Source organism: Ovis aries, chromosome 7 (assembly GCF_016772045.2).
Source record: "Ovis aries strain OAR_USU_Benz2616 breed Rambouillet chromosome 7, ARS-UI_Ramb_v3.0, whole genome shotgun sequence".
Classification (NCBI taxonomy): domain Eukaryota; kingdom Metazoa; phylum Chordata; class Mammalia; order Artiodactyla; family Bovidae; genus Ovis; species Ovis aries.
Window position 1 is genome coordinate 82,662,599 of NC_056060.1, and position 13,690 is coordinate 82,676,288.

General features: G+C 36.2%; 1 protein-coding gene across 2 annotated transcripts in view; it reads left to right on the forward strand.

Moving 5' to 3' along the window:
• The window catches only part of RBM25 (RNA binding motif protein 25), a 52,452-nt gene that overhangs the window by 22,843 nt on the left and 15,919 nt on the right, over positions 1-13,690 (forward strand). For both annotated transcript variants that reach the window (XM_042252725.1, XM_060418252.1), the window contains 5 exons: positions 5,970-6,155; positions 7,494-7,547; positions 7,800-7,883; positions 11,351-11,637; positions 13,447-13,669. In XM_042252725.1, the coding sequence (XP_042108659.1) occupies positions 5,970-6,155; positions 7,494-7,547; positions 7,800-7,883; positions 11,351-11,637; positions 13,447-13,669 (834 nt within the window). The remainder of the gene's footprint in view (positions 1-5,969; positions 6,156-7,493; positions 7,548-7,799; positions 7,884-11,350; positions 11,638-13,446; positions 13,670-13,690) is intronic.

The following is a 13,690-nucleotide window of genomic DNA, read 5'->3' on the forward strand; positions in this document are numbered from 1 at the left end:
GACTATTTTTTCATCTTGTACCTCCACAGAACCTGGGTCAGAGTCTTTCTAGCCTGTGATGAGGATGGAGTGAACATTTATTGTAACAGTTGCATTTATGTTGCTCACCTGATCATCTTTACTGTCTTTACCTAGCTGTATAAGGAATTAATACAGTTTACACTCCAGAGAAATTGTATTTTATTTCATATCAGCACTATTGTCTGTCGTACCCCTAAAACCTTAAGAAAGCCAGCGGTCTTAGATTTTCCTTGCTGGGATTCATGTTTAAAATAAAGCATGGATGCAATGCTTTCAGAGTTTTTTATGTAATTCACCTGGACTCATTATTGTACTCTGCTTGGTCATTTGTGAGGTGGTTTAAATTGTGGCATTTGCAAATGGTGTACTCTGATCATAAAGTAAATCACTTCACTGTGTGTTTATATAAATGAGGAAATGTATAATTGCGTGACTTCATTTTGTAATCACTGTTAGTAAGAGGAATCACAATTGATACCTGTTTATATTTTTCCTCAAGAATGGAGTTGAAGCTACTTCTAAGAAAAATGGAGCAGTTATTTCAGATAAAATGAAATTAAAAAAATTAGCAGACCTGACTTCTGGGTGCATTTGGCATGGTTTCCAGAGGTATTGAAGTCGTAAGACAAACATGGCATAGTTTTGCAGAGTTATCAGTTTTACTCAACAATACTAGTAGAATGAAGACGAATAATTCTATCAGATAAAAATTTTTTTTCAAACAAGTAAATACATTGTCATGATTTTTCAGGGTAAATGTGAAGATGTATTTGTTCTTTATCTTTTATTGTTGATTTGTTAGAGAAATTTAGAAAATAGTGATTTGAAGTAGAGGATATGAGAATGAGACACTGAGAAACATGTGTGGTACCTCATCCATTTTCCTGATTCCCAGGCAGAAGAAAGAACATGATTAGTTGTATAGTTCTCTGATGTAAAAAAGAACCACGAGCCAAAGCAATCTTGAGAAAGAAGAATGGAATGGGAGGAATCAACTTGCCTGACTTCAGGCTCTACTACAAAGCCACAGTCATCAAGACAGTATGGTACTGGCACAAAGACAGACATATAGATCAATGGAACAAAATAGAAAGCCCAGAGATAAATCCACACACATATGGACACCTTATCTTTGACAAAGGAGGCAAGAATATACAATGGAGTAAAGACAATCTCTTTAACAAGTGGTGCTGGGAAAACTGGTCAACCACTTGTAAAAGAATGAAACTAGATCACTTTCTAACACCGCACACAAAAATAAACTCAAAATGGATTAAAGATCTAAATGTAAGATCAGAAACTATAAAACTCCTAGAGGAGAATATAGGCAAAACACTCTCAGACATAAATCACAGCAGGATCCTCTATGATCCACCTCCCAGAATTCTGGAAATAAAAGCAAAAATAAACAAATGGGATCTAATTAAAATTAAAAGCTTCTGCACAACAAAGGAAACTATAAGCAAGGTGAAAAGACAGCCTTCTGAATGGGAGAAAATCATAGCAAATGAAGCAACTGACAAACAACTAATCTCAAAAATATACAAGCAACTTATGCAGCTCAACTCCAGAAAAATAAACGACCCAATCAAAAAATGGGCCAAAGAACTAAATAGACATTTCTCCAAAGAAGACATACGAATGGCTAACAAACACAGGAAAAGATGCTCAACATCACTCATTATTAGAGAAATGCAAATCAAAACCACAATGAGGTACCACTTCACACCAGTCAGAATGGCTGCGATCCAAAAATCTGCAAGCAATAAATGCTGGAGAGGGTGTGGAGAAAAGGGAACCCTCCTACACTGTTGGTGGGAATGCAAACTAGTACAGCCACTATGGAGAACAGTGTGGAGATTCCTCAAAAAATTGCAAATAGAACTACCTTATGACCCAGCAATCCCCCTGCTGGGCATACACACTGAGGAAACCAGAATTGAAAGAGACACATGTACCCCAATGTTCATCGCAGCACTGTTTATAATAGCCAGGACATGGAAACAACCTAGATGTCCATCAGCAGATGAATGGATAAGAAAGCTGTGGTACATATACACAATGGAGTATTACTCAGCCGTTAAAAAGAATTCATTTGAATCAGTTCTGATGAGATGGATGAAACTGGAGCCGATTATAGAGAGTGAAGTAAGCCAGAAAGAAAAACACCAATACAGTATATATACTAACACATATATATGGAATTTAGGAAGATGGTAATGACGACCCTGTATGCAAGACAGGAAAAAAGACACAGATGTGTATAATGGACTTTTGGACTCAGAGGGAGAGGGAGAGGGTGGGATGATTTGGGAGAATGGGAATTCTAACATGTATACTATCATGTAAGAATTGAATCGCCAGTCCATGTCCCACGTAGGGTGCAGCATGCTTGGGGCTGGTGCATGGGGATGACCCAGAGAGATGTTGTGGGGAGGGAGGTGGGGGGGGGGGTCATGGTTGGGAACGCATGTAAGAATTAAAGATTTTAAAATTAAAAAAAAAAAAAACCACGAATTTGTCTAGAAAGTTGTTTTTCCTGATCCAGAATTTTAACAGGAATTATGTGCCTTGATTAGTAGTGCTATTAAAAGCTTTCATTTAGATTTTGCAGAATCTGTAGAAAGAACTTTTTTACCTCTAGTAAAATTACTTCATTTGAGGTGGCAACACTGATCTTAGTCCTTGTCCTGTTGTTTTACCTCTTGTTCAGTAGTAGCGGTTTAGGACTAGAGATATCTGCTTAGTCATCAGAAATAGTGCTTGTTTACCACACATTCAAAATTGACTTCAAGTATTGAAAATACAAATAGCCTTTGGAAAGAGCTGCCTACTTTATGTTTTTTAATTGAGGACAGATCAGATACTGCAGATAGGAACACCTCACGTTTTTCTCTGGAAATTAGTGTGAGTGTGGTGGAACCTACATTTTTTCAAAAGAAAGAGCTCTACATTTGCTTAGTTCCCAAAGTTCTTGTTTTGGACTCTAGAGGTCAGTGCCAAAGAGTGAGCCAAGTGGAGTTTTTACCTAACTCTCCAACTAGTAGCTTTACTATAAAAGCTTTTAATTGCTCTGGAAAGAGCCAAATAGTTGGGACATGTAGACATCTCAGATATTCAGTCTATTTCTTTGATCTTTTTGTTCATTACTGTACTGCTGAACCCTTCACTTTTTGTTGCTCAGTATGCTTTCTGTTTCTGAAGTGGAAGAAAAAATGAAGTCAGGAAGTTGTCTGTGGTTCGGGACCCAGAAGTAGAGTTTAAGTTGAAACTGAAATTAACTTTTCCTCCCAAGACATACATTGTCATTTTTGTTTTACTTACATTAACAATTGCTTAAGAGATGGGGCTCATAAGCTTTTCTTCTAAAAAATGTACATTTTCTCTATAGATCAAGGGGTGGTAGTCATTTGTAATGTAGTGTGAACTAGTTCATTCCAAATGCTTTACTTATGTTTAGCTATATTAATATTTAAGTCTTAGCTTAGGATGCGTGGTGGTAGGGAATTTAGGGGCTATGAATATTTTTAGATGAATGAGGCTTTGGATTTGTAACTCCACCTCTATCCTTTTGTTTAAAAGAGCATGGAAATCTAGAGGGTTCATGGAAAGAAATTGAGAATGTAGGTAAAATGCTAAAGACAGATTGGACTTTGTCTCATGAGGTTTATTTTCATAATAAAGGATTTAGATCCCAACAGCTGAGGGTTGATAAAAATAGTTGTATGTTTCTTCAGGACCTGAGGTTTCAGTGACAGGTTACTGGTGGTTTAATTCTTTTCCTTTTAAAACTTTTGAAGAAGCAGAGTATTGCTGAAGGGATTTTAATGAAAGCTGCATAAAGACCTTATTGTTATATATCATTGATTTAGAATAAGAGAGGACCGTATCACCAAATTTTAGTTTACAATTTAGTTTACAATTTTCTTTATTATGAAAATAATTTGGTAAATAAACAATTCAATTACTCTCCTTGGTTAAAGCATTGTATCTTTATCCAAGATGTCAAGTAGATAGTTGGCTATAAGAAAATTAGATGAAGAAGCAGGTTTGAGGAAGTAAGGAACTCAAGAATGGTCAGTTACCACATTGAAGGACTTACATGAACATTATCTGTATTATAACCTATATCTGTGTCTGTTGTCCTTCTTCCTTTTCTTACATTGTTAACTACTTAAGGGAAAGTTATTTCTTTAATTTTGAATTTTTAACCATCTAACTTAGTATCTTGCATATAGTAAACTCAATAATTTGAGCAAATTAAGAAATAAATGCATGCTGAAGAAGTATCCATTGGGGATAGCTTTCAGAATGCTGGTGGTTATGAAATCACGGCTCAGTTACGTGAAGGAGCCACAAGGCATGACACTCATCTTGAAGAGAGTTTAGGGCATTGTGAGCCAGCATTTGTCCAGCATTTGTCCAGCATTGTGAGCCAGCATTTGTCCAGAAAAGCAGAATTCTTGTTTGTATCTGAAAATTTGCACAATATATGTTTAGCAAGTATGTATGTAGTTTTAAGTTACAAAAGTTTTTTGTATACATAAATCTTTATTTTCTTTGTCATACTTTTTTGTTGCTTCTTTGTCATACTTTTCCTCCTTTCCAAGTTTTAAGAAGAGAAGAGGGTAATGAAATTGTCTGGAGTTTGAGGTCATTCTCTAAATTTTGTCATTTGAACTTGGATTAATTACTTAACTAGGAGCTTTAAAATAAAACAGAAATAAGAACAGTAGGATAATGGAAACCAGTCATTTTTTTCCCACATGGACACAGGTAACCATTTAGACTTCATTTAAAAAATAGTAAGTCTTGGGAAGGAATTCCCTGGTGGTCCAGTGGTTAAAACAGTGCCCTTTCACTGCTGAGGGGCCCTGGGTTTAGTCTGTGATTTAGGAAACTTAAGATTCCCACAAGCCTTGTGACCCAGCCGCTTCACCCCAGTCCCATAGTCTGGCACTTATTTGTGAGAAGTAGTACAATATGAATTTGTTTTTATTTTTCATTATGTTACATTCACAAGTCATGGGGAGAAAGATGCTCATATTTAGAGTTGATTCCTTTTTAGTTACGTAAGTTTTTAAAATGGTATTCCCACATTGCAGAAAGCAGAGGGGGAAAAGAGAAGCCATCATTTCAGCTCCTGGTCTTCCTAATGTTTATGTTTTGTTATATATAGCCTTTATTGTATATAGTTTTATTTGTTTAACCTACATATGTTTTTGGTTATTGTTTTATATATTTTTTACTTTATTATATTTTTATATATTTTATTTTATAAATATATTTTATATATTTATTATATTGTATACTATAAATATATTATTATATTTACTTTTGTTTTGTTTTGGCTGTACCTCAAAGCATATGGGTTCTTAGTTCCCTGACCAGGAATTGAACACGCATCCCCTGCAATGGGAGCATTGACTCTTAACCACGGGACTGCCAGGGAAGTCCCTGTTTTTGTTTATTTAAAATGGTGGCTATCATAGGTACATAAAATTGTATTTTGCTTTTTCAGCGTAATTAAGTTTTCAACACTAGAATGAGTTACTCAGTAAATATCATTAACTTGTGCAAGTATTGAGAAAGAGGATCTGAAAAATTGTGAAAGCTTTTCAGATATGTAGTATGCTAACCCTGTGATTCAGTCTTTCTGTTGCTAGTTAGGGATCAGAATGTTAGATATCAAGGGACCAAAGAAAAGAAAATGATAGAGTACAGTATATCTAAGGAAAAAAATGTAAAACAAATACAGTTCAGTTTTGTGAAGTTGGGAGAAAAGCTAAGTCTGCATTTACTAGGACTGCAGAGATGTTTTGGAGAAAACATGTTTGTTTGTTTTGTGTACTAACTTGTTTTGAATGATTCTGATTTTCTTGTTTGATTGCCCCGCCCACCCCCCCAACCTTTCCAATCTCCTGAATCTGCTTTGTTGTTTTTTTAAGAATGCCAGGCCAGAAACTGTCACTAATGATGACGAAGAAGCCTTAGATGAAGAAACAAAAAGAAGAGATCAGATGATCAAAGGGGCCATTGAAGTTTTAATACGGGAATACTCCAGTGAGCTCAATGCCCCCTCACAAGAATCTGACTCTCACCCCAGGAAGAAGAAGAAGGAAAAGAAGGAGGACGTATGTGTTACTGATTTATGCCAGCAGAATCATTTCTATAATTTACATTTGTGCTTTCATTACATTCCAACTTATGAGGGGAAGATAGAATGACTGGCATTTATAACAATATACCGTTAAGGCTAATTTGACCATGTTTTATCTTCCTTTTTTTTAAAACCAAAAACATTACTGTTTTTACATTTTTGAAATGCAGTGACATGGAAGCTTGTGTTTGTGGATTCATTAAGTAAGGGGGGGAAAGGACAAACTTGAGTGATGGATAGAAATTAATATTAAGGAGTGAAGTTTTTTTTTTCCCCCTTTTGCCACAGAAGAGCTGGCCTTGTTTTGCCTTACTCCCTAATTACTTTTATCTGCTCCAACCGGGATACCAGATCTTGTTCACTGAGGATTTTGACCCATTTTCAAATTTCTAAGCCACTTTTCCTTATAAACCACGTTTCATTTCACTCCATCAGCAGTAATGCTGTTGGCCTTATAAATGGAGTACTATGAAAGACCAACACAGATGAAAACTCCTCTCCAGTATTGTATTATCACCGACTTTTGTCAGTCTAAGCTAATTGAACAGTAAGGAGTGCAGGTTGAAAGAAAATGTTTGATATTCTTGCTTACTTTCATTTGGATATACTTAATAGAAATTATGGGGAGAGTCCTTTAAACATATTGGAGGTATATTATATGAATGGATTGTATATGCCCTGGAAAAGTAGTACTGTAAACATTGTGAATTAATATCCAGGCATTTTCACAGTTCATACTGTTCTGGATTTCATTGCCTTATTAAGCCATCATCAACTTTCTTTCTGATACATCAGATGCATTTTTATTATTTGGCTGCTTCTTGTTTCTGAGGCCATAAAAAGCTGTCTAGTGAAGTGCCAATCATTGGAAATGAAATTGGTAAGAGTCCATCAGGTATAGGGTAATAGAGACCTGTAGAGTTTGTTCTTCCTCTTTCCCCTTTAATGGCAAAGGAAAAAGTACCTAGACACCTTCATTTGAAATGGTTTGAGGTGAGAGAGTCAAAAATTCTGCTCTGTGGCAAGAATTATTGGGTAAACTTTGTTGTTTTGATTGTTTCCTCTCTCTTGGAAAGGATGAATAAAGTCTCACATTGCTAGTGTGAGATCCTCCTTATTCCTCTGGTTGGGGGTGTTGGAAGGAGTGGAAATGGTAGGTGATAGATTGAGTGAAATCTCTTTTGTTATCAAGTAATTTAAAATGAAGAAAGTGTTACAGAAATCTGACATTGCTTATAGTGTAAACATATAGAAAATTGTTTTTCAGAGTCACATGAACTGTTTGTTTTAATCTTTGTGGATTTTTCCGCAGATCTTCCGCAGATTTCCCGTGGCCCCACTGATCCCTTATCCACTCATCACTAAGGTTCGTTTACATCTGTAAAGTAATAAGCCTCCAACTAAAATGAATAAATTGAAAATCAATGTTTACTGCTACTTGCCAGATGTGTGATTCTTGTCTTCTTTACTATTTAACTTAGATTTGTTACTATATAAGGTCTTTTTAATTTACTCCTGTGTTTTATAAAGCCTGTACAGAATATCTAGCCTTTAATTTCTATTTGTATCAATATAGATTGATCTTTATGCATTCCTACCTGTCCCCCTTGTTTTTTAGGAGGATATAAATGCTATAGAAATGGAAGAAGACAAGAGAGACCTGATATCTCGCGAGATCAGCAAATTCAGAGACACACACAAGGTAGTATTCTTGTTTTTTCACTTGATACCAATCTAGACTTTTTACAGAATCCAAAGCAAACAGACAAAGAAAAAAAATCAACCTTACAGTAGAATATGATTTTAAATGCTTTTTTGTCTAGGTTTAATTTATACTTAGATAGAAACAAAGAAACAGAAGACCAGTGCCGTATTAGAGTAGTCCTTGGCATATTGTATGTAGATTTCTCAGTTACTGACTACTCTGCAGTCATCTCACTTTAATATGAATAAAAGCTAGTTTTATTTTTAGATTTCAACATAAACATCAAGGACAGATTTAAACAATTCAAGGGGGCAGCAGAATAACATACACTGTAGTGTATTTCTGGGGGCAGTTATTTAACTTAATCTTAGGAAAACCTTTTCTTTAGAGCTGAGATTAAAATTTAAGATTATATTTGTGTAGATTTAAGTTGAGAGGGGGAGATTTTAAACAGTAGGTCAGTGGTTACCAGACTTACCAAATTTTAGATGCATGGAAGAACTGTAAATTCCCATAAAGCTAATCTATTCATTGACCCCCACCATTATGATAGAGATCATATGGTGACTAATGCAAGATGAAACTCTCAGCTTGGAAAGTAACAAGGAGTAGGATGTAAGTATGAGCTTCTGTTTTTTATTATATTTATGGATGCCCCCTCAGAAAAATATGCAAAGGGGTAACTGGCTTGGAAATGGATATTTATGCATAGTAAATCCCACTCACGAATTTTGCCTATTGAAAGCTTCTCTCAATGACAGTGCATCTGTGAATGTTCGCTGGTATTGAAGGTGGTGCTTACGGACAGTGAAATGCAAACACTGCATGAAATGTATTTTGATGCTGGAGATAATAAGATGTTACTGGTTCTTACTCCTAAGATTGAGTGACCTTTAACTCAGTGAGATGTGAAGTGTTCATTTTTTATTTTATTTAATCTTATGTTTTTCTTATAGCTTTCAGAATCCCTTATTGACAGTTAATGTCATAGAATCAATGCTGCTGAACACATTATCCTGATGCTGAGCCTTAGCTCTCATAACACAGGACTTTTTCAGGAATTAAGTATGTCTAAAAGCACAAATGTAGATTTCCCAATTTAGAGTTAAAAAGTTAGTCTGTGGGAAGTCATTTTAGAGGTATATTAGGTTCAGTACTCAAATTCGGGGTCTGTGTAAGCTTGAAAGCGGTATACAGTGTGTGTGTGTGGTTTGCCCCCCTTTTGTTGTTATTTGTTAAATCCTGTCATGTCACTGGTAAAGTATGAAGAAATAATGTTTCAAAAAATCGATTGCAAAGATATTTGCTTCAGAGTTTGAGAAGCTGTCAGGCCTTTGACTGCCTTACACGTATTTCACTGTGGGGAGAGAATGTTTTGAATTTCCAAAATGTGCTTTAAAAATAAAATCAAAGTGAAAAAGAAAAGCCGTTCTTTTTATTGGGTGGTATGGTTAAAAGGGATATTTGAAACTCCAGTAACAAAAATTGAGCTCAGTGAACCTTTGCATGTTTTGGTATGAGTTTATTAAATAACCACAGACTGTCAGGGTATCAGCGTGGCAGGGGGCGTCCATTTACAGCACGGACGAGTCTGAAGAGAGAATAAGGTAAGATTTATGTTTTTTTTTTTTTCTGTCCTTTCCTCTTCATTATTTCACTACTTTCTTAAATCTTTTTAGATTCACTTCATTTTTTCTTTCTCCAGTCTTTGTGTTAAAAAAATATATATATGTGTGTATGTGTATCTACTTACTGCATATATATTATAAAATCTTTTAGAATTGTGTTTAGTATGGACCAGATTCACTCACTTTTTCATTTACTTAGAAGAAAACTTTTGAAATGAGTTCTGAAACAAATTATTATTTAATTAAATGGAACTATATATTTCAGAAGTAAGGTATAGTTATTAAGCAAAAGTAGAACAAATTGAGGGAATCTACCAAAAAAATTATTACTGGAAGAGCTAAAATAGTCTGTAAGTATTATCTCAGAAATAAACAAATTTCTTTTAAGTGTATGATACTGAGGTAAGTTTCATATAGTATAGCCTCATTTTATGATACATTTAAAAAATTTCATCAGATAACTGTTTCAGAAATTAGAATTTGCCCATTTAAATAGCTTACAGTTTCTGTCCTCTTTCTGCCATTTCTTTTCTCTTCTCTTTGTAATTTCAATGTATTCAGTATTGGCTTTGCCTCCATTCCATTTTGATATAGACTGGCACCACAGCTGAATATATTGATTTCTCATGCATTAGCTTTTCTTTCATAATCCTCTGTCAGTTCTCTGATCCATGAGCGAGAGAAAGAGTATAACAGGTAAGATTGCTTTTTTAAAGTTGTTTTAAATGCTTTACATGACTGAGAAAAGAAAAAAATGCACATTTTATTGTTGTAATTTAAATTTCATTTCTATGACACTAAACATGAAAACAGAGGAAGAATGTGTTTTGTTTTTGTTTTGTTTTCCCTGTTTGGGTTTTTTTTTTCCCCTGAGTTTGTGTAGAAACTGTGTGGTACACTGGTAATCTTGTCAGGGTACAAACTTGGTCTGACTCTGTTATTTGGTTTATTTGTGAACCATGTACTTGCTCTTCCTCCCAGAAGCATAGCTTATAGGCAAGGTTAATCCAGTGTTGGCGATCCATGTCCTAGCACAGCATCTGTAAGTTAATATGCAATCATTCCTTCCAAGGATGGATTTATCACTGTTGATATATTTCATTGTCTTATAGGCATAATGGGTATAAATATATTGCTTTAAAATTAAGCCAGAAATTAATCTTATTAAATTAAAATACTATGATTATGTACCTTTCTGCTTGAAGTGAGTGATTTTCACTTTTTGTATTTGGTGGGCTGTCCATCTTGTAATGGTGGGAGTAAATGTTTCCATATGTGATAGGGCAGATAATGGCTGAATTCACATTGTCTTTTGGAGGGTGGGCAAATCAGAGGGCAGAAGACTAGTTGCATTCCAATGACCTTACTCTCTTCCCCCACCTTCCCCTTTGAAACACTCAACTAATAATCCTTAGGTAATGTCTGGGGTTATACTTAGCAATAGTTATCCCACTGATTTAAAGAAATTCATAATGGGAAGAATTACATGTTAGCTAAGTGATTGTATTTCTAGAAATTATTTCAAACCATCGCATTCCTCACAGTCATTTTAGTTATTACATAAGTCATTGAGTGGTCAGCCACACTTGACACAATCTCCCAGCATCCAAGATTGGAGATTCCTGGTCTATGTAGAGTATGTGGTTTTGCACGAAATCTGTCTAGGCTTGTGATTGCTTCAGTTTAATTTGTCAAATAAAACCTCTAGTATTTAATGTTGAAGTACCAGTGGTTTGGTTTTGTTATTGTTGTTCCCAGTATTGGGCATTGCGCCGGGAAGAGTCTGAATATTGGAGCTAGAGAGCTAACTCTAAAAGTACTTTTGTTGGTTTCTAGAAACTGGAAGAAGAGAAAGGCAAAAAGGAAAAAGAAAGACAGGAAATTGAGAAAGAACGGAGAGAAAGAGAGAGGGAGCGTGAAAGGGAACGAGAAAGGCGAGAACGGGAACGAGAAAGGGAAAGAGAACGTGAACGAGAAAAGGAGAAGGAACGGGAGCGGGAACGAGAACGGGATAGGGATCGTGACCGGACGAAAGAGAGAGATCGAGACCGGGATCGAGAGCGAGATCGGGACCGCGATCGAGAACGGAGCTCAGATCGGAACAAGGATCGGAGTCGATCAAGGTAAGGCTGTATGAAGTTACTGTGTGCCTGATAGCTTTAATAGAATCACAGGCTAGTACATTGGGGCCATTTACATTGATGTGATGAGAGAATTTCATGGGCCACAGAGCATGCCTGGCTTGCTGCCTCACACACGTGTGAAATATTGGTTAAACTAACAGTTTTCAGCTTTGGGTTAGTTTCTGTGTGAAGCCTGTTTTTACTCAGATCTAGCATACACCAGTCGTTCTCCCAGTGTTTGGATAGGCGTGATTCCCTTGGTCAATGGGCGCTGTTTTTAGACACTAACTGAGGTCTCCTGCGGAAAATCAGCTCTAGTTGCGCTGCTTTTAGTTCCTGGTGTTTATTTGGTCCCATAAACCACTGGTTGGTCACACCTTACCTCCCAGACAAGTTAGTCTTTTCTTGATGGTTCCTAGTGATTTCACTTTTGTTTTATTTAAAATTTTCTCATCATTATATAGATTTCCTATGGGCTATCATCTCCAATTCTTCAGGAATGAGGGAGAGCAAAAATGAACAAAGAGAAGGGAGTGAACAGAAGGAAGCAGCAGAAAAAAGGAAGAGAGGAAAGTTCACTTTTTTCCCAAGCTAGTTTTCATATATACATTACTTTGTTGAGATATTCCACTTAATTGTAGCTGAAACGAGGTCCACCAGTTACTGAAATTCAGTGCTTTTAAATCTGTAGTGGGCATTAAATTCCTTCCTCCCCTGGAATAACCATCATTCTCTTGAATAAACACTGTTAAGATTTGACATGTATAAAATCATGGTTTTATACATGTATAAAATGGTTTATACTTTTATAAAGTATACATGTATAAAATCATGGTTTTATACATGTATAAAATGGTTTATACTTTTACTAAGGTATATTGTTTCATATATACATGTATTTGTATTTGATTAGAATCCATGGCATCACAAATCTGCCGTTTGGTTTTATCCCTCTGAATTAAATGCATGAGAACTTCTTACTGCTGAAAGATGTATAGTTAACCCTTGAACAATGCTGGGGTTAGGAGTATCAACTCTGTGCAGTCAGAAATCTGAGTATAACTTATAGATGGCCATCTGTATACAGTTTTTGTGTCTATGGTTCTTTGTCCATGGACTTGACCCACCTCAGATTGTGTAGTGCTGTAGTACCTATGGCTGAGAAAACACCACTTGTAAATATGTATGTGCATGCTCAGCTGCTCAGTCGTGTGTGATTTTTGGTGACTCCATGGACTGTAGCCCACCAGGCTGCTTTGTCCTCGGGAATATCCCAGCAGAAATACTTGCTGACCCAAGGATAGAACCCGAGTCTTCTTTGACTCTGGCATTGGTAGGTGGATTCTCAGACACTAAGCCACCTGGGAAGGCCCCATATATAAGTGGACCTGTACAACTCAAACCAGTGTTATTCAAGAGTTAGCTGTAGTTCTGGTTTATGCATGCAGCATGCCAGAGTGCTGTTTGCTTCACACCGTTGCCATTGTCTGTACTGGCTTGATCACTGCTGGAATTGACTATCTTGTATCATGTTCATCGGCCCTTAGTATTTTTCTTATTCCGGATTTTTTTGTTTGTTTTCTGAGATGCTGATAAGCGTTAAAATCGAGTTTAGAATGCAGTGCAGAATTTGGGGCTAGAATTATATTCTGTGTCTTTCTGGCTTGTATGAGGAGTTTACAATTCTGCAGAAACCAAATGCTAAATTTTGGCTTGTGAGTTTGTATCTTATTTCATATTGTCCTCCTTTCTCTTGGTTTCTAAAAGAAAACAGAGGATACTGACAGATTCTTACAATCTTTTATGTAGAGAAAAGAGCAGAGATCGTGAAAGGGAACGGGAGAGGGAAAGAGAAAGAGAGAGAGAACGGGAACGAGAACGGGAACGTGAACGAGAGAGAGAGCGAGAAAGGGAACGGGAGCGTGAGCGAGAGAAGGACAAAAAGCGAGATCGAGAAGAAGATGAAGAAGATGCATATGAACGAAGAAAACTTGAAAGAAAGCTCCGCGAGAAAGAGGCTGCCTATCAAGAGGTAAATTGAGGGAATGCTTTT